Source organism: Ictidomys tridecemlineatus, chromosome 5, assembly GCF_052094955.1.
Source record: "Ictidomys tridecemlineatus isolate mIctTri1 chromosome 5, mIctTri1.hap1, whole genome shotgun sequence".
In the NCBI taxonomy this organism is placed as follows: Eukaryota; Metazoa; Chordata; class Mammalia; order Rodentia; family Sciuridae; genus Ictidomys; species Ictidomys tridecemlineatus.
Window position 1 is genome coordinate 152806684 of NC_135481.1, and position 21263 is coordinate 152827946.

Consider the following 21263-nt stretch of genomic DNA (forward strand, 5'->3'; position numbering starts at 1 on the left):
TTCCCCACTAAGCCTGAGTTTTTCAAAGTTCAGCCATGCTGTAATATGTATCAGTACTTTACTTCCTATTGTAGCTGATTAATGTTCCACTGTGTGGATATATCATATTTTGTTAATCCATTTAGCAGTTGAGGGACAGTTGAGGTGTTTCCACTTTTGGACTGGAGAATGGATTGGCTATGAATGTTCATATGCAAGAACACCTGCTTTCAATTTTGAGAGTATAGACTTAGGAGCAGAATTGCTGGTTCATATGGTAATTCTATGTTTAACTCTTTGAAAAATAGCAAAATTGTTTCCCAAAAGGGCTACACTATTTTACATTCCCACAAGTAACATATGAGGGTTCCAGAAACTGCATCCTCATCAGCTCTGGTTAATTTCCATTAAAAAATTATACTGTCAGAGTGAGAATAAAGCAGTATCTCACTGTGGTTTGATTTGTATTTCCCCGATGACTAATACTGTTGAGCATCTTTTTCTGTGCTTTTTGGCCAGTGCTATGGTTTGGATATAAGATGTCCCTCCAAAAGCTCCTTGTTAATGCAGGGATATTCAAAGGTAAAATAATTGGATTATGAGAGCTGTAAGATAATCATTCCATCCTAGTTTGAATGGACTAACTGGGTGGTGTCTGTAGGCAGGTGGGGCATGGATGGAGGAGGTGGGTCATTGTGGGTATACCCTGGAAGGGTTCCTCTCCTCTGTGGCCCCTTCCCCTTTTCCATGGCTTTATGAATAATAAGTGAGTAATCAATGCTCCTTGACCATGATGTTCTGCCTTCCCATGGGCCCAGAGTGATGGAGTTGACCCACCATGGACTAAACCTCTGAAACCATAAGACCAAATAAGCTTTTCTAAGTTGGTCTTATCAGGTATTTTGGTCACAGTAATGCAAAGCTGACCAACACATATTTATATGTCTTCTTCAGAGAAAATGTCTGCTTAAACACTTTGCCTGTTTTTTAATTGGTCATTTGTCCATGTGTTGTTGAGTTTTTTTAAAAAAAATATTTTTAGTTGTAGATGGATTCAATACTTTTATTTTATTTATTTACTTTTATGTGTGCTGAGGATCAAACCCAATGCCTCACATGTGTGAGGCAAGTGCCCCACCACTGAGCTATAATCCCAGCCCTGTTATTGAGTTTTAGGAGTTCCTTATTATATTCTGGATGCTGAAAAGGATATATATATATATATATATATATATATATATATATATATATATATATATATTTAATTTTGTGTTAGGGATTGAACCCAGGGATGCTCTACCACTGAGCTATATGCCCAGCCCTTTTTATTTTTTGAGACAAGGTCTTGCCAAGTTGCCCAGGCTGGCCTTTAATTTGCGATTCTTCTGCTTCAGCCTCCTGAGTTGCTGGAATTATAGGCATGCATCATTGTGCCTGGCTGGATGGTGGACTTTTATCAGATCCTCTTTATGATTTACAGGTTGTCTTTTTACTCTCTCAGTAGTGTTCTTTGGTGCACAAAAGTTCTTAATTTTGATAAAGTAGTTTATTTTTTCTTTAGTTGCTTTTTCTTATGCTGTATTATTGTAAAAAACCATTGCAGATGGTATCATATTGATTTGCTTCTATATTTTCTTCTAAGGGTTTTGTAGTTTTGGTTTTTACATTTAGGTCTTTGATTCGTTTTGAGGTTTTTTTTTTTTGTTTGTTTTTTGTTTTTGCTCCCCACTGTATATCAAACCCAGAGGTCCACATGTGCTTAGCAGGTGCTCTACCACAAAGCTGTGTACCAGTCATTTTAAGTTATTTATTGTATAGTGTATAAGGTCAGGGTCCAATTTCATTCTCTGCCCTATGGATATCTAGTGGTTCTGGCACCAGTTGTCAAACAAACCATTATTTCCCTTGTTGAATGGCACCCTTTGTAGGGTTGGGGATGAAAACCAGGGTCTTGTGCATGCTGGGCAAGTGCTTTACCACTGAGGTACAACCTTAGCCTGCGCTTCTTGAAAATAATTTGACCATATGGGCTTCTTTTGGGCTCTGTATTCTATATTGTGCCTGTCTATTCTTATCTCAAACTGTTTTGATAGCATAGCTTTACAGAAAGGTTTGAAATCAGAAGGTATGAGTCTTCCAACTTTGTATTTTTTTTTTTAAGATTGTTTTGGCTATTCTTGGTCTCTTGCATTTCCATGAACTTTAGGGTCAGCTTTTCCATTTCCATGTAAAAGGCTGTTGGATTTTGATGTGAATTGCATTGAATTTGTTGAAAAATTGGCAAGCACTGTCATAACAATATAATCCCAGATCATGGATTTCTTTATATTTAAGCCTTTAAAAAATTTCTTCTACAAGCTGGGTACAATAGTGTATACCTATAATTCCAGCTACTGGAGAGGCTGTAGCAGGAGTGATGCTAGTTCAAGGCCAGCCTTCACAACTTAATGAGACTCTGTCTCAAAATAAAAATAAAAAGGACTGGGGTTATAACTCAGTGGTAGAGTACCTCTGGATTCAATCTATAGTACTGAAAAAAAAATTTTTTCTTCTAGCAATGTTTTGTAGGGTTTAGTGTATATGTCTGGCCCCTCCTTGTATACATTTTCCTAAGTATTTTATTATTTCTGAATTTTTATTTATTTTTTGGTACCAGGGATTGAACTCAGAGGCATGTGACCACTGAGCAACACCCCCAGCCCTGTTTTGTATTTTATTTAGTGACAGGATCTCAATGAGTTGCTTAGCACCTTGCCATTGCTGAGGTTAGCTTTGAACTCACGATCCTCCTGCCTCAGCCTCCCAAGCTGCTGGGATTACAGGCGTGTGCCACCATACCCAGCCTGAAGTTTTTGTAAATTGAATTGTTTTCTTAATATCTTTTGCTTGTGTATAGAGACAGAAATTATTTTTGCATATTTTGATTTTTTACCCTATAAAGTTGCTGATTTATTTATTAATTTCAGTGGTGTGTGTGTGTGTGTGTGTGTGTGTGTGTGTGTGTGTGTGTGTATTTCTTAGGATTTTCTACCTATAGGATCATGTCATCTGTGAATAGAGATAGTTTTACTTCTTCCTTTCCAGTTTGGATGATTTTAATTTATATTTCTGGCTAGGACTTCTGTTATAATGTTGAATAACAGTGGGGAAAGTAGGCATCCTAGTCTCATTCTGATCCTGAGGGAATGCTTTGGTCTCTGATGTTGAGTATGATGTTAGCTATTGATTTTCATAGATGCTCTTTATCAGGTTAAGTAGGTTCCTTCTGACTCCTAGTTTGACAAGTGTTTTTTTTTTTTAATCATGAAAGAGTATTGAATTTTTTTCAAATGCTTTTTCTACATTTCGGCTTTTCCTTCCCTCTGTCAGTGTGTTATATTGCATAGATTGGTTTGTGCATGTTGACCACCCTTTCTTCTTGGGGTAAATCCCACTGATCGTAGGAGCATCTATGAAAACAAAATATATTATGTTCAGTTATTGTTTTAAGCACTAAGTTTTGGTGCAGTTTGTTATACAGGAAAAGAGAATCAAGAGTGTCTCTTGTTGGCCCAAGAGGACCCAGACACTGTCTTAACAGAGTCTTGCCCCAAGAAACTTAATACCAGGAGAGCTGGACACAGAAACCAGAGGGTGTTGGGGCAAGTTTTTCTTAGTGGCAACGTTCTGAAAAAATGTTACAGGTCCCCTGATAAGGCCCTCAGAAGTGGTGAGACCTCTGCTTTCCCAAGCTGGTAGTTTAAGAATCCTGAGATTCTGGGCACTATCCCAGCATCCAGGTACCAAATCCCTCGTCTTCCAGAGTTTTCCAGAGTCAACTGTTATTGCTTGTCTCAAAGCATCTTAACAAACACACTTAATAACCATGGCCACACCAGCAAGAGAGGAAAAGAGCATCCCAGTGTAATGCTAAAAGAATAAACTCTGGTGGAAGAGCCTGACTCTGAATATGTCACTTAATGTCTCTGTGCCTCGGTTTCTTCATCTTTAAAGAGAAAATAATAACTTCCCACCAAAGAAAAGACCAGGACCAGATAGTTTCATTGATAAATTAACCAATTTATAGAATAATTAACATCAATTCTTCCCAAGCTCTTCCCAAAACTGAAGAGGTGAGAATCCTCCAAAATCCTTTTTATGAGGGCAGCATTACTTTAATACCAAAGCCACTGTAAGAAAACTGTAGACCAATATCCCTTATGAAAAATGATGCAAAAACCCTCAACTCAATACTATTGACAGGATTATATCCACGACTGCCTGATTGTCCTCATGGTCAGGACTAGAATACACAGAGCATCCTTTTTTTTAATACTTCATTGGTCAAACCATTCACTGGCCAGTCCAGATACAAGGGGAAAGGACCTAGATCATCTTTCTCCATAAGACTAGGTCAAAGAATCTGTAGCTATCTTCAGTCTACCACTAGGAGGGTTGGTGTATTTTCTGAGTGTGACCACCTGGGTCTTGCCATGAGCCAGGTAGCCACCTTCATTGGTATGCATGATTCTAGAGTTCCAGTCACCTGTCCCGGCTTCCAGGCTGTCACCATTATTCTTTTATCTTCTCTCTTGCTTATTGCTGTATGAAGATAAAGAGGACTATGAGCCAGGGAATGTGGGTGGTTCTAGAAGCTAAGAATGGTTCAGGGCTGACAGTCAGCAAGAAAATGAAGACCTTGGACCTGAAGTCTCATGGAACTTAGTTCTGCCAATAGCCAGTTGGGCCAGGGAGCAGATCCTTCCCCAGAGCTTCCAGATGGGAGCTCAGCCTGCCAACACCTTTTTTTTTTTTTGCCTTGCAAGACTCTGCCCAGAGCACCTTCAAGCCTATCTGTTCTGTAAACAGTGAACTAAAAAGAGGTGTCCTCAGCCACCAAATTTGTGGTCATTTCCATGGGAGTGATTGAGAACAAACACAGATTCCAAGACCTGTTCCAAACCAGGAAGGGACAGTTGAGGCCTCCCAGGTAGTGTCACATGGCTCCTGCCTATGCCCCACTAGCTCTGTCCCCATTAGTCTGCTGTGGAGGGATCCCGTGGGTGAGATGACCTTGTCCTCCCAGGTACTCTCCCTGGGTCCTGACCTTGAGAACAGCTTGGGCAGGGGGGCCCTGGACAGGTGAGAATGCAGGAGTGAAGTATGAGTCATGGAGGCTGGAGAAGGAGCTGCCACTTCTGCATGGGAGATGGGTGGGAGATGGTCATCTTCCTTCTTCATCTATCGGGCACTCACTCAGGTCACACCCCCCTACAGGGATGTAGAGTTGGAGAGTCTCTGATAGGCCTCATATGACTCAGTTTCTCTAGGTGACATATTGCTAAGGTCTGAAGAGCAAAGAATATATGTGGCCAGACCCATGTGGGTGTCCTAGTGCCCCATGAAAGTATGGCTACTCCTGGGCAGGTCTAGAGTATCTCTCCAGTCTCTCCAATCTAGAGATGGGCCTATTATGGGGTCATGTGGCTGCAAAGTCCTGTGCTGGAGAATTCTTACAGCCCTCAAGTTCATGACATCTCTAGGGCTCTTAGGAGGAAAAAGATCCTGGGCATGTAGCTCAAAAGTATTTTCAGACAGGAATATGGCTCAGGAATATGGTGACATATTGCTCTCATAGAAGAGATCCTGAGACAAGAGTCTCACTGTAGGCAGTTTATCTGGCAGGTGGTCCTCAGGCATTGGGAAGTGGGTTCAGAAAGATGGGTCTACATTGGGCAGCCAGAACTTCATCCACAGGGAAGCCTGAGTGATAGCATAGCTCATGTGCATCAGGATGACCCCTCATGCAGGTAGGGGAGTTGAAGTACTTATTCTTCTGTTGAGAGTCATTGATAGAGGAGAGCTGGGGTGGAAGTAATTCCTCAGAACTTCTGCACTTTGCTCTACAATAGGCCCTCGGTACAGCCTATTGCTACAATGGATATTTTTTTCCAGACTTTTCGTTAGAATAACTATATAATGACCCACCTCAGTCTTGTTCCCTCTGGGTTATCCCACATTAGAGTACGGTGCAAAGGGTAATTCCTTTGCCTATGATCCTCATGCCCAAGTTTGTGTGTCTCTCTTTTCCTGCTCTGGGCCTTGCCTCATTGTCTTAGGAAGCTCAGGTTCCCCAGTATAATCCTGGGCCTGGCTGACCCGGGTTCAGTCATTGAAGATCAAATGCAACCAGGGAGGAGCATTGATCTAAAGGTGAGGGTAAGTGGACAGCTCCTGGGAAGCCACCAGGGGTGGAGGGGTCTCTATTCTCTGGACAGTGAAGGTTCTTGGCTTACAAAAATTCCCCTGGAACTGGGACATTGTGGGCTTGGCCTTTACCTCTCAGTGTTGCACTGCTACCATTTTGCCATGGGCAGCGTGACAGCCCCTCACCTGGGGAAGATGGGAGGAAGGGTGGAAGTTGGTTTGGAAACTGTCTTTATGCTGCCAACATGAAGGAGGAGAAGTTGAGCTTCATTGTCATTTGTTTCTGGTTCCTTCTTGTTCATCTTCAGAGCTGGGAAAGACCTGGTGCTGCTGCATAGCAAAGCCACTCTTTTGATTGATTTTTTTACTCAAAATGAAACTTTATGACACTCTTAGGCCTGGGATGTGTGGCTTCAAGTTGGGCCAGGAGGGTTGAAGCAGGGAGGAAACTGATTAGACATGTCCGTGTTGTCTCTGTTAGCCAAATGCAAGGTGGTTATCACTTTCAACCAAGGACTCCGGGGAGGGCGTGTGGTGGAGCTGAAGAAAATAGTGGATGAAGCTGTGAAGAATTGTCCAACTGTCCAGCATGTCCTGGTGGCTCACAGGACAGACAACAAGGTCCACATGGGGGATCTGGACATTCCCCTCGAGCAGGTGGGTTTACTTTACTTTGTGTAGTTTGAGATTAACAGGGTTAATTAACAGAAGAAATTGGTTAACAGGGTCTGGGGTTGGGCTGTAGTTCTCAATCTTGGTTCCCTACAGGTATCAGGGTTCCTTTGTTGTATTCACCCACCCACCCCCGCCACTTTTTTTTTTCATGCTGAGAATTGAACCCAGATCCTTGTGCATACTAAGCATGTGTCAATTTCTGAGCTAAATGTACAGTCCAGAACCATCTTTTTTTTTTTTTAAAGAGAGAGTGAGAGAGGAGAGAGAATTTTTTTTTTAATATTTATTTTTTAGTTCTCGGCAGACACAACATCTTTGTTGGTATGTGGTGCTGAGGATCGAACCCGGGCTGCACGCATGCCAGGCAAGCGCACTACCACTTGAGCCACATCCCCAGCCCCTAGAATCATCTTTTTATGTTGTGTCTTCTCTGCATTTGGAATTGAACCTGGGCAGACCAGAGAAGGTGCTCTGAATCTGTTCTGCTGAGTCCCACTGCAGCTGGGGAAATGGTGTTCTCAGGGAAGCTGAATGAAGGGGAGAGACTAACTGCCCTGTATCTGCTGTGTGTTTCTTCTCCCTTCTAGGAAATGGCCAAAGAGGCCCCTGTGTGCACCCCAGAGAGCATGGACAGCGAGGACATGCTCTTCATGCTATACACCTCAGGAAGCACTGGTTCCCCCAAGGGGCTTGTCCACACCCAGGCAGGCTACCTGCTGTATGCTGCCCTGACTCACAAGGTAGAGAAGCCTGTGTGAGGAGGAGGACTGAGGATGGGTACTGCCATGCCACCAGCAGGCTCTGGGCAGGGTTGGGAGGTATGCAGTTAAGGCTGGAATTCCTCCTGTGTTGGGATGATGCCTCTTGATGTGATATGGTGTTTTGTTATGGTGTACTCATAAGCAGGGCCACTGTGAGTCATGCCATTGAGATAGTGGAGCAGGGATGTATGCTTGTGAGACAAGACAGGGCCCTTCATCCAAGCCTGACTGTGGCCCTGCAGTCCTCTAATCTGCCCCCACTCCTCAGTCAGCTTGATGCCTGTGGGATGGAGCCTCCCTGGCTCTGACATCAGGCTGATGCTGCTCATCAGCAGGGCTGTGTTCTGATGCTCTGGGCCCAGGCACTTCTGACTTCATGAGTCCCTTGCTTCATCCGAAATGTAAAAAGTTGTATATTACAACTCTATTGGGGAAATACAAGAGTCTAAACAACAGAAATTTGCAAGGACTGGGGGTGTGACTTAGTGGTAGAGCACAGGCTTAGTGTGTGTGAGGTCCTGGATTCCATCCCAGAACTGAAAAATCCCAGCTATTCTAGGCTGAGGCAGAAAAATTATAAATTTAAGGCTGGCCTGAGCAACTTAGACCCTGTCTCAAAATATTAAAAAAGGACAAGGGGGTATAGCTCGGTGGCAGAGCACTTACCTAGCATATGCTGTAACCTCGGGAAGCACTGGTACCCCCAAGGGGCTCATCCACACCTGCTGTATGCTGCCCTGACTCACAAGGTAGAGAGGCCTGTGTGAGGAGGAGGGCTGAAGATGGGTACTGCCAGGCCCTGGGTTCTATCTCCTGCTCATTTCAAAAGTAAAATTTTTAAAAAAATTACTTTTATAAGGAAACTTAAATTACTATGTGGAAATTGCATTATAGTGGGCCACAACTTTTGCAGTATAAATCAATGATAGAGCATATTTTTTATTCCAATAAATGCATTTGCAAAACAGTACTCGTTTAAATGTGGATGGGTGGGGAATAGTGATTTAGTAGGGTATTCGTAGTTACCTTGGGGAGTAGCTGACATGTCCCATGTGGACTTGAGTTTTGAGCTACCATCTGTGGACTAAACTGTGTTGTAAAAAGCCAGCTTAACTCTTGCTGGCGGCAGTGGTGAAGGGAAATGACTGGCTCAGATGACCTGGAAGTCTAGGCCCATAGAAGCAGAGCTGACCTGGCTGGTGGCATCTTTCCCTGCCTTGGCAATCTTGTATTGAAGGTGAGTTTCCCAGCCAGGCTGACCCAGGAGCCAGAGAAAGCCTCAACAGTCTCAGAAAAATCTTGGCTGGGTTGGGGTCCAGAGTTAATTCTGACTTGGTCACTATGGGTAGCAGTAAGGGTAAGATGGAAAATTCTGACTGGGCAGGCTGGGTCTCTTGGGGAAGTGCCTCCTGGAGATGAAAGTGAAGTGAGGAGGTTTCCTAGAGGGAATTACAGAGGGAAAGAGAAGGAAGTGCTAGAGCACAGAACTTATGCCCAGCACATTGACCGTGAGGCAGAAAGACAGATGTGGTACAGAGCCAGCTGAGCAGATCATATGTCATGCCGAACATGAATATATATTAACATATTTACCTCTAGCTGCTGGCTGACTTTGTCTGAGTCCCTGGACCTTTCTTGACCTCAGTTTGCTCATCTGAAACCCGACTCCTCCTCAATTCCTAGTAGGGATGTTACAAAGATTGGCAGATTGTGTAAGTAAAAATGTTTTGGAACACATAATCACTGAGACCCAATGCCAGGAAAGTCAAAGTGGATCTGTTTCTATCAATTTATATAAAACATACATTAGGGAAGCTGCAAATGTGGTGGGATTCTTTGTTATTTGTGTTTTTTTTTCTTACTTTCTGTACTGGAAATGGAAACCAAGGACACTCGATCACTCAGCAACATCTTCAACTATTTTATTTTTATTTTTAAAATTTTGCCTTAGGATCTGGCATAGTTACTGAGGTTCTTGATAAATTGCCCAGCCTAGCCTTGAACTTGTGATCCTCTTGTCTCAGCCTCCCTAGTTACTGGGATTATAGCCACCATGCCCAGCCTATTTGTGTTTTCAAAGTGTTCCCCAGACACTGCTTACATGAGCAAAAAAAGTGGGGTTATAGGCATGGGGGACATCTTTTGAATGACTTTTTAATATGTGGAGGTTTTTTGAAGTGTTAGGAATACTTTTAAGGCTTCTATAGATAAGACTAAATATGAAAAATAATGGAAAGAGAAGTGTGTTTCTTCTCATTCATTTGATATTTAGGGACTGCCCCATTCCAGTGCTCAGGACTTGGGATGCAGGGAGACCTAGGCATCCACAAGAAAGTAGGCGACTATGCAACTTTCTCTGCTCAGTGGTAGCAACACATAGGAAAAAGATTGTTTAGGTAACTGTGAACTACCAACCAGATGTGTGTCCCAGCTATGCCCTGCAGTGGCTGGATTAGTCTGTGTGTCCTTTGCTGTAAGGTGGGATTAAGAGTCCTCACATTTGGGGCTATCCTGCAGTTCAGGTGACTGTGCTCAGGTGACTAGGTGTGTCAAGCCATTGGCGCAATATGTTGTTGGTGCCCTCATCATAATCACTGGGATTTTAGTATGTGGGCTCTTGCACAAGTGTGTGTGTGTAAGTGCATGTTTGCATGCATATAGATGTGTGTGGGTACATGTATATGTGCATATGCTTGCCTGTGTATATGTGCACATGTGTTTGTGTGTGTACACATGCATGTATGCTTATACTATAGAATTAAGGCTCTTAGGGAAAAGGGTTTTAGGTTTTTGTGATTTTTTTCCTTTCTTTTTTGATATTGGACATGAACTGGGGGTATTTTACTACTGATCTACAAACTCATTTTTTATTTTGAGATAGGGTCTTGCTAAGTTGCTTATGGCACTAAATTGCTGAGGCTGGCCTTGAACTTGGTATCTTCCTGCCTCAGCTTCCTGAGTTGCTGGGATTACAGGTGTGCTGCTCGCCTGGTTTAGAATGGTTGACTCTGGAGTGTGTTGGAGGTGCGAGTGATGTCTGGGGTGTATAGTGGGGTTGGGGTTCTGCCTGGATGCTGGGCCCTTAGAGACTGATCTCCCTCCATGCACTATAGGGGGAGAATTCTGCAGTCTCATGACAGACTTGGCAATTTGGGTTCAAGTTGTATTAATAATTCTTTTGACTTTTGAACATTTTGTGATGAGGGCCACAGAATGAAAATGCATTCTTTCTTGTGGAGCCTGGAAAAATAGCTCCCTAGTTTGGAAAAATAGCTTCACCTGGCCACTTGTAAACTCCACTGAGCTATCTGCAAACCCTGGAGAAACTGACCAGCAGTCTTCAGGAGCAGGACCTGGGGGCCAACTTGACCAGAGTTTTAAAAACATCTTTTTAGAACATAGATAAAGAAAACTATTCAAATCAAATTAACGAGTTATAAGGCAAATGCCACTTTGGTCAAGAAATGGAATGTTACCAACCTCCCCTTTATGACTATAGCCCCCTCTTCAATATTCCAAATAATCACTGTTCTGTGTTTTTCTTTTTATAGTTTTGTCCTATCCACAAGTTCATCCCTGGACATTAGAGCCTACTCTTGCCTGTTATTATTATTATTATTATTTTGGATACTGGGGATTGAACCCAGAGGTGCTCTATTCCTGAGATACATTTTCAATTCTTTTTATTTTCTATTTTGAGGCAGATTCTCACTAAGTTGCTGAGGGGGCCTTGAACTTGGGATCCTCCTGCCTCATCCTCCCAGGTCAATGTAATCAAAGGTGTGTGCCACTGTGCTCAGCCTGGCCCTGGTCACAATATTTTTGATGTCTTTTTAAATGAAAGGGATGGGTTCCCCTCTATCCCTTTCATTTTCTTAAACTTTGTTGTAGCACTTGGCCATTTGTCCCTGGTGTCCCTCTGTTCTCTGTGTTTCCTACAGATGGGCAGTTGGATCCCGAAACAGGATTAGGCTCTGGTTGGACACTCAGCCAGAATGAAGGAAATACAAATATCTCTCCTCGAGCTCTTAGAAGCTAATGATACTCAATGAAGTTGTGGGTCTTTTTGCCTTTTCTGTTTTGCAGCTTTTAAGGGGTTTTAAAAATTGCAGCATAAAGTAATACAGGAAGGTGCCCGTGTATGTGCGTGGTGTGTATGTGTGTGTGTGTGTGTGTGTGTGTGTGTGTGTGTGTGTGTGTGCGTGTGTGTGTGCATGTGCTGGGGATTGTTCATGCTCAGTATGCACTCTACCACTGAGCTATGCCCTCAGTCCAGGTGCCCATATCTTAAACAGACAACTAGGTAGTAAAGTTTTGCCTCTGAGTGTACACCTATTTCAAGAAAAGGGACATTGCCAGCTCTCCCAGACAGTTCCCACAGGCTCACATCTACTGTTTCTTATACCTGTAGTTTTGTATTTCCCTTTCTGTGCACTATATGAAGCCTCCATAATGCACTCTGTCATCCTGCCACTGGTGGCCATGGTGACTGCATCTCAGTTACAGACCAATGCACACGTTGTGTGGGCATGTGGTGGGGTGGAAGGACAAGCTCCTAATGGTCCCCCTTTTGCTTTCACAGCTTGTGTTTGACTACCAGCCAGGCGATGTCTTTGGCTGTGTGGCTGACATTGGCTGGATCACAGGACACAGCTACGTGGTGTATGGGCCCCTCTGCAATGGAGCCACCAGTGTCCTTTTTGAGAGCACTCCTGTTTACCCTGATGCTGGTAAAAACTGAAGATCCTGTTTGGGTCCCGGTACTGGTGGTAGGGAAGGGAAAAGGCCTGCATTAGGGCATAGGCTGAGGTCTGGAAAGGGGTGGTTCTTGTGGTTGACAAGACAACACTGTGGTTGACAAGTGGACACTGGAGAAGCTTGGCCTTGAGCACTGCTGAGTGGACTGGCACCTAGCAGAGGGTCTTCAGGAAGATTAGATGCTCAATATGAAGGAGTCTGATTATGAGCCAGAAGCTACTTCATCTCAAAACCACCCACTGCAGTGTTCCTGTCTGTCTAACTTAAGCTGCTTGCCTTGGGCCAGTACCTCAGCACTGTTCCTCTTCCCTCTGTGGCCACCTCACCTGACCAGATCCATCCTTTCCTTGAAGCCCAGGCCATCTGCCCTCCTATCCTGTCCTTCCTAGCCCTTCTGCTAGATCCTTTAAGGCCATGTGTGGCCTGGAGCCACCTTTGTTAAACTGAGATCACTTTGAGAACATGGTCACATCTTGCTGCCTGCGGTATCTTCTCTCACATAACATACTGTCCCCAAATAATTTGTTTTAATGTAATAGAACCATAGCAACTCTGCCTGTGGACTCTTGCCCCGAGCATTCTACAGTGCATGGACTCCTTTCTTACCTCCCCTGGCTCCTCTTAGCTGCCAAATGGGGCTGGATACAACCAAGGAAGAGGGTATAGGGGCAATGTTAGGGGTGGAGAGTTATGGCAGGTTTGGCCTTACTTGCATTGTTTTAGGGAATGGTGTGAGTTTGGTTTTGGTGGGAGGAGGGGTCAGGTGTGTGCATGCTAGGCATACTGGGTACATGGCTTTGTGCACACACAGCAGAGATTGTGCTACCAGGGGTAAGACCACTAACTCCTTTAGGGGCCCTTTAATTTGTGACTATGTCAAAGTTTGATGTCATTTTTGAAAATTCATAGTGATATCCCTTTGAGCTAATTCCTGTCTAGCTCATGTGGGGTACACATTGTGGATGTAGTTCATCCAAAACCAGGGGCAAACATGCTGCCTTGGATTTGGGGAGTACTGGGAGGAGGCTGCCTTTAGGACCCCTTTCTGTCAGGGACAGGTATGGGTCTCTTTTTTTTGTGACTGCACTACATGTAGATGTCTGCCTATACCCAGCACTCAGTAACACTGGGCTTGTCTCCAGATGTGTTTAAAATAGATGGTGTTTGATAGATTCTCCTATTGACTGTGGGTTTGGGCTCTTTTATAGGTCGGTACTGGGAGACAGTGCAGAGGTTAAAGATCAATCAGTTCTATGGCGCCCCAACAGCTGTCCGGCTATTGCTGAAATATGGCGACACTTGGGTGAAGAAGTATGACCGCTCCTCCCTGCGGACACTGGGGTCAGGTGAGTGGCCTACCTTGTGGCAGGAGAAGGTCTGCCTGAATGGGCTGTCAGAATCAGGATGGGCTTAGTGGTAACATGGGCTGTTTTTCCAGGATAGACATTGGACTGGGCGGGGGGGGGGTGCTTCTGAGCAGGAGGCAGCCAACAGGAGAGTATTTCACTATTTTAGCAACAGTGGGTCTAAACTGGTAAGCATAGGCTGAATACTAGCCCTTTGGAGGCATTTTATCAGGGCAGACACTAGAATCTTAAGGCAGAGGCACTTCTTTTTTCCTTCCCATTGAGGTATAAGACATGGTAAAATGTACAAATGTCAAGGGCTTAGCTTGAGGAATGTTTACTTACAGACTTAAATTGCTGACCAACATCCCAGTCAAGCTCTAGAAATAGAAGAATATAGAATAGAATACAGAAGGCTCTGTATAGTATCCCCTATCCATGACTGCTATTTGGCCTCTCTTATAGTGGGTTAATTTTTGTGGGATTTTTTTGTTTTGTTTTGATTTTTGGCTTTTGTACTGGAGATTGAACCCAGGGGAGCTTTACCACTGAGCTGTATTTCTAGCCCTTTTTATTTTTACTTTGAGATTGAGGCTCACCAAATTGCTGAGACTGGCCTTGAACTTGCGACCCTTCTACCTTAGTCTCCCTGGTCGCTGGGTTTATAGGTGTGGGTCAGTGTTCCTGGTTAATTCGTGTGTTTTGGATTTTGTATAAATAGGCAAAGAGCATGCTGTGTGAGTCATAGAGGTTTGTTTATTTTCACAGCTCTGTGGTATCCCATTGGACGGATATACCATAATTTATTATTCATTCTACTCTTGAGGGCAGTTTATAGTTTCTGTTATGAACAGAGATGCTATGACTGTATGTGTCCGCTTTTGGTGGGTATTTACACTCTTTTTTTTTGGGTGGGGTACTGGTGATTGAACTCAGGGGCACTTGACCACTGAGCCACATCCCCATCCCTATTTTGTATTTTATTTAGAGACAGGGTCTCACTGAGTTGCTTAGCACCTCACTTTTGCTGAAGCTGGCTTTGAACTTGTGATCCTCCTGCCTCAGCCTCTCAATCACATGCCACCAACCCAGCTCTACACTCATTTTTGGGGAGTGTGTCAAGAGTCAAATTTTGGGGTGATATGGAAAATGTATATTTATTATTTTTACTTTTTTGTTACTCAGCATGGATCCCAGGCCTTCATGTATTCTAGAAAGCTACATCCCCAGCTCTATATTTAGCTTTAAAATATTTGGCTCAATGATTGTCTAAAGTAGTTGTATTAGGCATAGTTAGTCTTAAATATTAATAAATATGTCTCAATTCCCCCTCAAAAAAATTCTGTACCAAACTGTTTTCCTATAGTGTATGTGATACTTGTGTCTCCCACATTCTTGGTGACTTTTTGCTTTTTGACCTCCTAATAGTGAAAACACCTTGGTATCCTTTATATTTCTCTGATGACCACAAACATGATAACTTACAGCTTTTCAGGTCTCCCCAGATGTCCTTTAGAAAAATTACAGAGCTGTTTCCCCCTTGGCAATCTCTTCCTTTTAGTTTCGGGTTTATTTGAGATCTGTGAATTTCTTTTTTCCTTTCATGTGTGGATTCAGTGGGAGAACCTATCAACCATGAGGCTTGGGAGTGGCTCTACACGGTGGTGGGGGACAGCAGATGTACGCTGGTGGACACATGGTGGCAGACAGGTGAGAATATTCCCAAGGAGAAGGAGACATGGTCTGGGGGTGCTGGTCTCAGTATAAGCCTTGATTCTGGAGGGTCTAGTGGGTGAGGCTGAGACCAAGGTTTGAGCTGTCAGAAGGAAGTGTGATGAGTACCACGTGCATGAGTCTCTTCGACACATGGCTGCTGTTTTACAGCTGTTAAGATTGTGTGTAATGATTCTGAGCCTCTGTTTCCTCACCTGTAAAGTGAGTACTCCCTCACAGGCTCTCCAGTGAGGATGAAGTGAGATGACACAACTCAGGTATGTGGCCCAGGCCTGGCATGTAGTAAGTGCTCAGTATTCACTTCTCTCTTTAGGGGTCCCTTCCTGCCTTGCCTCGCCTCACTTTCCTTTCCTTCTCCTTCTCCCTTCTTCTTTCCTATTTCCTTCCCTCCCGCCTTCCAGCCCTCCTTCCCTCCTTTCCTTCCTTTCTCTCTTTCTCCCCTTCTCTTTCTTCCCTCCCTCCCCTTCCACCCTTTCTTCCTTCCTTGTTGCTAGAAATCCAACCCAGGGTCTCTCACATGCTAGGCAAGCACTCAATCACTGAGCTACATTCCCAGCCCCAAGAGGCTCTTTTCTAAACACTGGTACATCTGATGGGGACAGGGCACTGTGTTACAAGAGACCATAAGTTTAAATTCTAGTGGGAGAAGGAAGTGTTTCTGTGGGCATTTTGTTTTGATCTGTCCCCGCCTCTCTGTGATGTCTGACGTACTGGGATGTTTGGGCAAGAGGTCACTGCTGATAAAATAACGCAACTCTCCAAGGTCTCCATCTTCAAGTAGCCAGCAAGTGAGATGTTCTGAATAGCACAGTTCTTATTCATTCAGAAAGTCACAGATGGAGATTCTTTTACAGCTGAGTCTCGGGATGCATTTCCATGCAGATAGAGACGAGTGGGAGAGATGACACGAGGACAGGCTTTGTGGGCCTCTCTTATTTGTTGGGTCAAATGGGCACTGACCCAGAGCAGTTCTTTTCCTCCATCTTACTATGTAAGTGAGTGGACTCTGCCCTCTCCTATTTCACACAGGGTCTGACACAGAAGGGTCCCTGAGCGGAGGGAGGCCTCTGCCCCAGCTGCAGAATGTGGAATTTCCAGGACTGAGCCCTGCATTAGGGTTCTGCTTGTGTCCCTGTGGAGGGACCCAAACCCAAGCCTAGTTTGCCCCAGCCAGGCGCAGTGGTACATACCTGTAATTCCAGCGGCTTGGGAGGCTGAGGCAGGAGGATCATGAGTTCAAAGCCAGTCTCAGCAACAGCGGGGCACTAAGTAACTCCGTGAGACCCTGTCTCTAAATAAAATACAAAAAAGGGCTGGGGATGTGGCTCAGGGGTTGAGTGCCCCGACTTCAATCCCTGGTACAAAAAAAAAAAAAAAAGTTTTTGTGCTCCAGAAAACATGGTCCCATCCACCTCCCACTTTGGCAGAGCACAGAGGAGGTGTCACATGTCCTTTGAGGATATAGTCTGGACAAACTTGTCACTGACTCCCAAGCTAATCTGGCCTTTCTTCTCATTATCCTTGCAGAAACAGGAGGCATCTGCATTGCACCTCGGCCTTCAGAAGAAGGGGCAGAAATCCTCCCTGGCATGGCGATGAGGCCCTTTTTTGGCATCATCCCTGCTCTCCTGGATGAGAAGGTGTGTGAGGGCCCTGTGGAGGTTGTTCCTCTGCACACGCACCTAACTGCAATCACCAGGCATCCTCCTGCTGCCCCTGTCTGTTCTACTCTCCTTTCCCTCATTGTGTGCACCCAGGGTCTGGCCTCTAAAGCACAGACCAGAGTCCCCATGCAGCCCTTATGCAGTCCCCTCTCAGAGAGACATTTGATGGCATCACAGCATAGAGCGAGCCCAGGGCTTTCCTTAGGTCCTCTGGAGGAAAGTTTGAGGCAGTTCTACTTGGACCCTGGCTTGTCATTTTTCTGCCTCAGGCCAAGCTGATTTTCAGTTCCTTGCTTATCAGTCTACCCATTCTCTCACACACGTCTCCCTGGGTCTGCAGGGAAATGTCATAGAGGGCAGCGATGTCTCTGGGGCCCTGTGCATCTCCCAGGCCTGGCCAGGAATGGCTCGGACTATCTATGGCGACCACCAGAGATTCATAGATTCCTACTTCAAGGCATATCCAGGTGAGTGTGCTGAAGAAGGGACTCTCATGCCTATCCCATAGATTCATGGAATCGTATTTCCGTGGATTACTGAAACGTTTTAAGTTAATAGCAGTTGAGTGCATTGCAATGCAGTGGTTAAGAATAGGCCCTCTGGGGGCATGAATTTAAATCCAGCCTTCTCTCCCTTTTCCTCCCTGACATTTCTTATCTCTACCATGCAAGTCAGTCCCACCTCAGGGGCCTGTGTGGGGCTTGGTGGACATGGGTGTGAATCCCGTAAGCACAGCACCTGGCCCATAATGGGCATCCTGTTAGCTATTAGGAAAGATGAATGAAGAAACCATTTTGGAAAACTGTCATAAAGGCTGGGAGTTTTCTTGCAGTTTACTTTTTAAAAAAAAAATATTATTCTAATTAGTTATACATGATAGTAGAATGCACTTTGACACATCATACATAAATGGAGTGTAAGTTCTCATTCTTCTGGTTGTACATGATGTAGAAATACACCGGTCATATAGTCATACATGCACATAGAGTATTAATGTCAGACTCATTCTACTATCCTTTCTACTCTCTATCCCCCTCCCCTCCCTTCACTCCCCTCTGCCTAATCCAAAGTGACTCTATTCTTCCCAACACCCCCCCCCCTCCTGCACACTATGGATTAGCATCTACATATCAGAGAAAACATTCAACCTTTGGATTTTGGGGATTGGCCTTATTTCGCTTAGTATGATAGTCTCCAGCTCCACTCATTTACCTGCAAATGTCATCATTTCATTATTCTTTAAGTCTGAGTAATATTTCATTGTGTATGTATACCACATTTTCTCTATCCATTCATCTGTTGAAGGATACCTAGGTTGGTTCCATAGTTTAGCTATTGTGAGTTGAGCTGCTTTAAGCATTGATGTGGCTGCCTCACTATAGTATGCTGATTTAAGATCCTTTGGGTATAAACCAAGGAGTGGGATAGCTGGATCAAATAGTGGTTCTATTCCAAGTTTTCTGAGGAATCTCCATACTGCTTTCCATAATGGTTACACCAATTTGCAGTCCCACCAGCAATTTATGAGTGTACCTTTTCCCCCACATCCTTGCCAACACTGATCGTTGTTTGTCTTCATAATAGCTGCCATTCTGACTGAAGTGAGATGAAATCTTCGAGTAGTTTGGATTTGCATTTCTCTAATTGCTATAGATGTTGAAATTTTTTTTATATATTTGTTGACCAACCGTATTTCTTCTTCTGTAAAGTATCTGTTCATTTCCTTAGCCCATTTATTGATTGGGTTACTTGTTTTGGAGGCTTAAGGTTTTTTGAATTCTTTATATATCCTGTAAATTAATGCTCTATTTGAGGTGCAGTTTACTTTTATTTTTTTCTTGGTTTGCTTTTGTGTTATTGGATCAGAAGTGTATATGAACATCATCTTCCCTATCTTTTTGAAACCAGTAATTTTCTCAATAAATCTTAAGCTTAGGGAGCTGAGACTCATCATTTGGGAGAAGCTTCTTGAAGGCAATACTTGTCTGTGTTCTGCTTCCTGGACTTATGCAGTCTTCACAGGATCAATGTTCTGTTGTTCAGTGCCACCTGCCCCTTCACTAGAACACAGCCAAGTGGTACTATTTAGAGGTGTCTGCATTAGGAGTTGACAGAAAGGCCAGGAGGTCAGGAATTCAGCCAAGCACTGGACTTCAGTTTGGGTCTGTAGAGTGAGATTGGAACATGGGTCCCTCTGTTTCTCATGGAAGCTGGAAGTTCTGTGGGTTCTGGTTTCAAGTTCTTGGTGCTGTTCCCCCTGCTGTGGTGCAGGCTATTACTTCACAGGAGATGGGGCTCACAGAACTGAGGGTGGCTATTACCAGATCACAGGGCGCATGGATGACGTCATCAACATCAGTGGCCACCGCTTGGGGACCGCGGAGATCGAGGATGCGATGGTGAGCTTGGCCTGGACCTTCTCCTTTGCCCCTGCACCTCTGTGATGCCTCTCTTACCTCTGAGTTGGGATGGGAATGTGCAACCTGAGTTACCTTCGGCACCCTGGGGTCACCATGTTTTGCACTTTTCTTCTCTGTCGTGCACAGGCTGACCACCCTGCAGTGCCGGAAACTGCTGTCATTGGCTACCCCCATGACATCAAAGGGGAAGGTAAGTGGCTGCAGGATACACTCCTCTTTGATTCCTGATCTCATGCCCATCACAGGAACCCTAATAAAAGGAGTAGACCTGCTCCCTCCCCCTCCCACCCCTCTGCCCTATCTAGAGTTTATCTATTCCTCCCATGCTCCCTCTCCCGACCCCACTATGGGGTTAGAAATGATGGTGGAATGTGATGGACATTATTATCCAGAGTACATGGATGAAGGCACAAATGGTGTGAATAGACTTTGTATACAACCAGAGATATGAAAAATTGTGCTCTATATGTGTAATAAGAATTGTAATGTATTCCGCTGTCATATATAAATAAATAGATAAATAAGTAATTTAAAAAAAGGAGTAGACATGGAGGGCAGGACAAGTTTTTTTTTTTTTTAATGGGTGAAGCTGTTGCTTTTCTTTTCAAGTGGAGATTTTGGCTGAGGAATCTGGACATTGTGTGTGTTAGGCTAGGGTGAATTCTGAAATACCCAGGCTTCACTGACCTTTAAGGACACTCTTTCACAAGAAGCTGTGACCTGTTTGACCCTTGGCTGGTCTTGAGAAATTTCCTCCTGGCACTGTTCAAGCCCTGTTACAGAGAGTTCATAAGAAAATGTCCGGCCATATTAGTCCTCCCCTGTTCACCTGCTTGGTCACAATGTTCGCGTCAGCTCTGCCTTTGCCATATCTGTATGTCACAGTGCAGGAGCAGTGTGCTGGGACTCTGGAGAAACCTGACCCGTGATTCCCATTGCATGTTGACATGCAGGGGGAGGTAAAATGAGTGATCGGAATGGTATTCTCTACTGAGGACACACTTTGTTCCAAAGCCTGCTGATTCCTAAGTGGCTGTGTCTGGGGAAGGGCAGGAGTGCTGGAGTATTGTAAAGCCAGGTCAACAGTGGCCACACTGACCTGGTATCGTGTGACCCAGACATATGCTGATCCTATTCCAGGACACTGCTGGACAGGCAGACCTCTTCTGCCCTACCCAGTAGCCTGGGATTGAGTGTTTACCTTCCTTCTTTTAGGGACATCCTGTGTCACAACTTGTCCCAAATATCTCATGCCTCCCTGCCACATTTGTGTTCCACTGTTCCACTATTTACTCCAACTACTTTATTTTATTTTTATTTGCTTTGGTGTCGGGCTCTGAACCCAGGGCCTCATGTATGCTAAGCATATGCTCTACCACTGAGCTACAACTCAATCCTTCAAGTACTTTCCTCAAATTGACCCATTGTAGAATTTTAAATTTATTTAAATGCTTTACAAACAGCATTTTCAGTTGCCATGATATGCTGATGAGGCTGCTGTGGCATTGTTAATAGGAGATTGGAATTGTTAATGGGAGAGCTGTGAGTGGCAGTGGCCAGCAGAGGTGTGGGCTGGACATAATTAGGGTGGGAAGAGAGTGAAGATAGGAAAGTTCTTCACATATGACTTGGGTAACTTCTAAAGGGACCTCACACTGGCAGGGATCTAGACCCCCACCTCTGGAGATCCTCAGAACTGGTACATTTCTGGAGTCTGGAAGCTGTGGGAGCTGAGTGTGT

General features: G+C 44.4%; 1 protein-coding gene across 1 annotated transcript in view; it reads left to right on the plus strand.

Moving 5' to 3' along the window:
- Acss1 (acyl-CoA synthetase short chain family member 1) overlaps nt 1–21263 on the plus strand; it is a 60563-nt gene that overhangs the window by 33782 nt on the left and 5518 nt on the right. Inside the window, exons 4-12 of the mRNA XM_005334588.4 lie at nt 6647–6822; nt 7428–7580; nt 12184–12331; nt 13568–13705; nt 15323–15415; nt 16967–17079; nt 17444–17570; nt 19375–19502; nt 19650–19713. Of these exons, the coding sequence (XP_005334645.2) occupies nt 6647–6822; nt 7428–7580; nt 12184–12331; nt 13568–13705; nt 15323–15415; nt 16967–17079; nt 17444–17570; nt 19375–19502; nt 19650–19713 (1140 nt within the window). The remainder of the gene's footprint in view (nt 1–6646; nt 6823–7427; nt 7581–12183; nt 12332–13567; nt 13706–15322; nt 15416–16966; nt 17080–17443; nt 17571–19374; nt 19503–19649; nt 19714–21263) is intronic.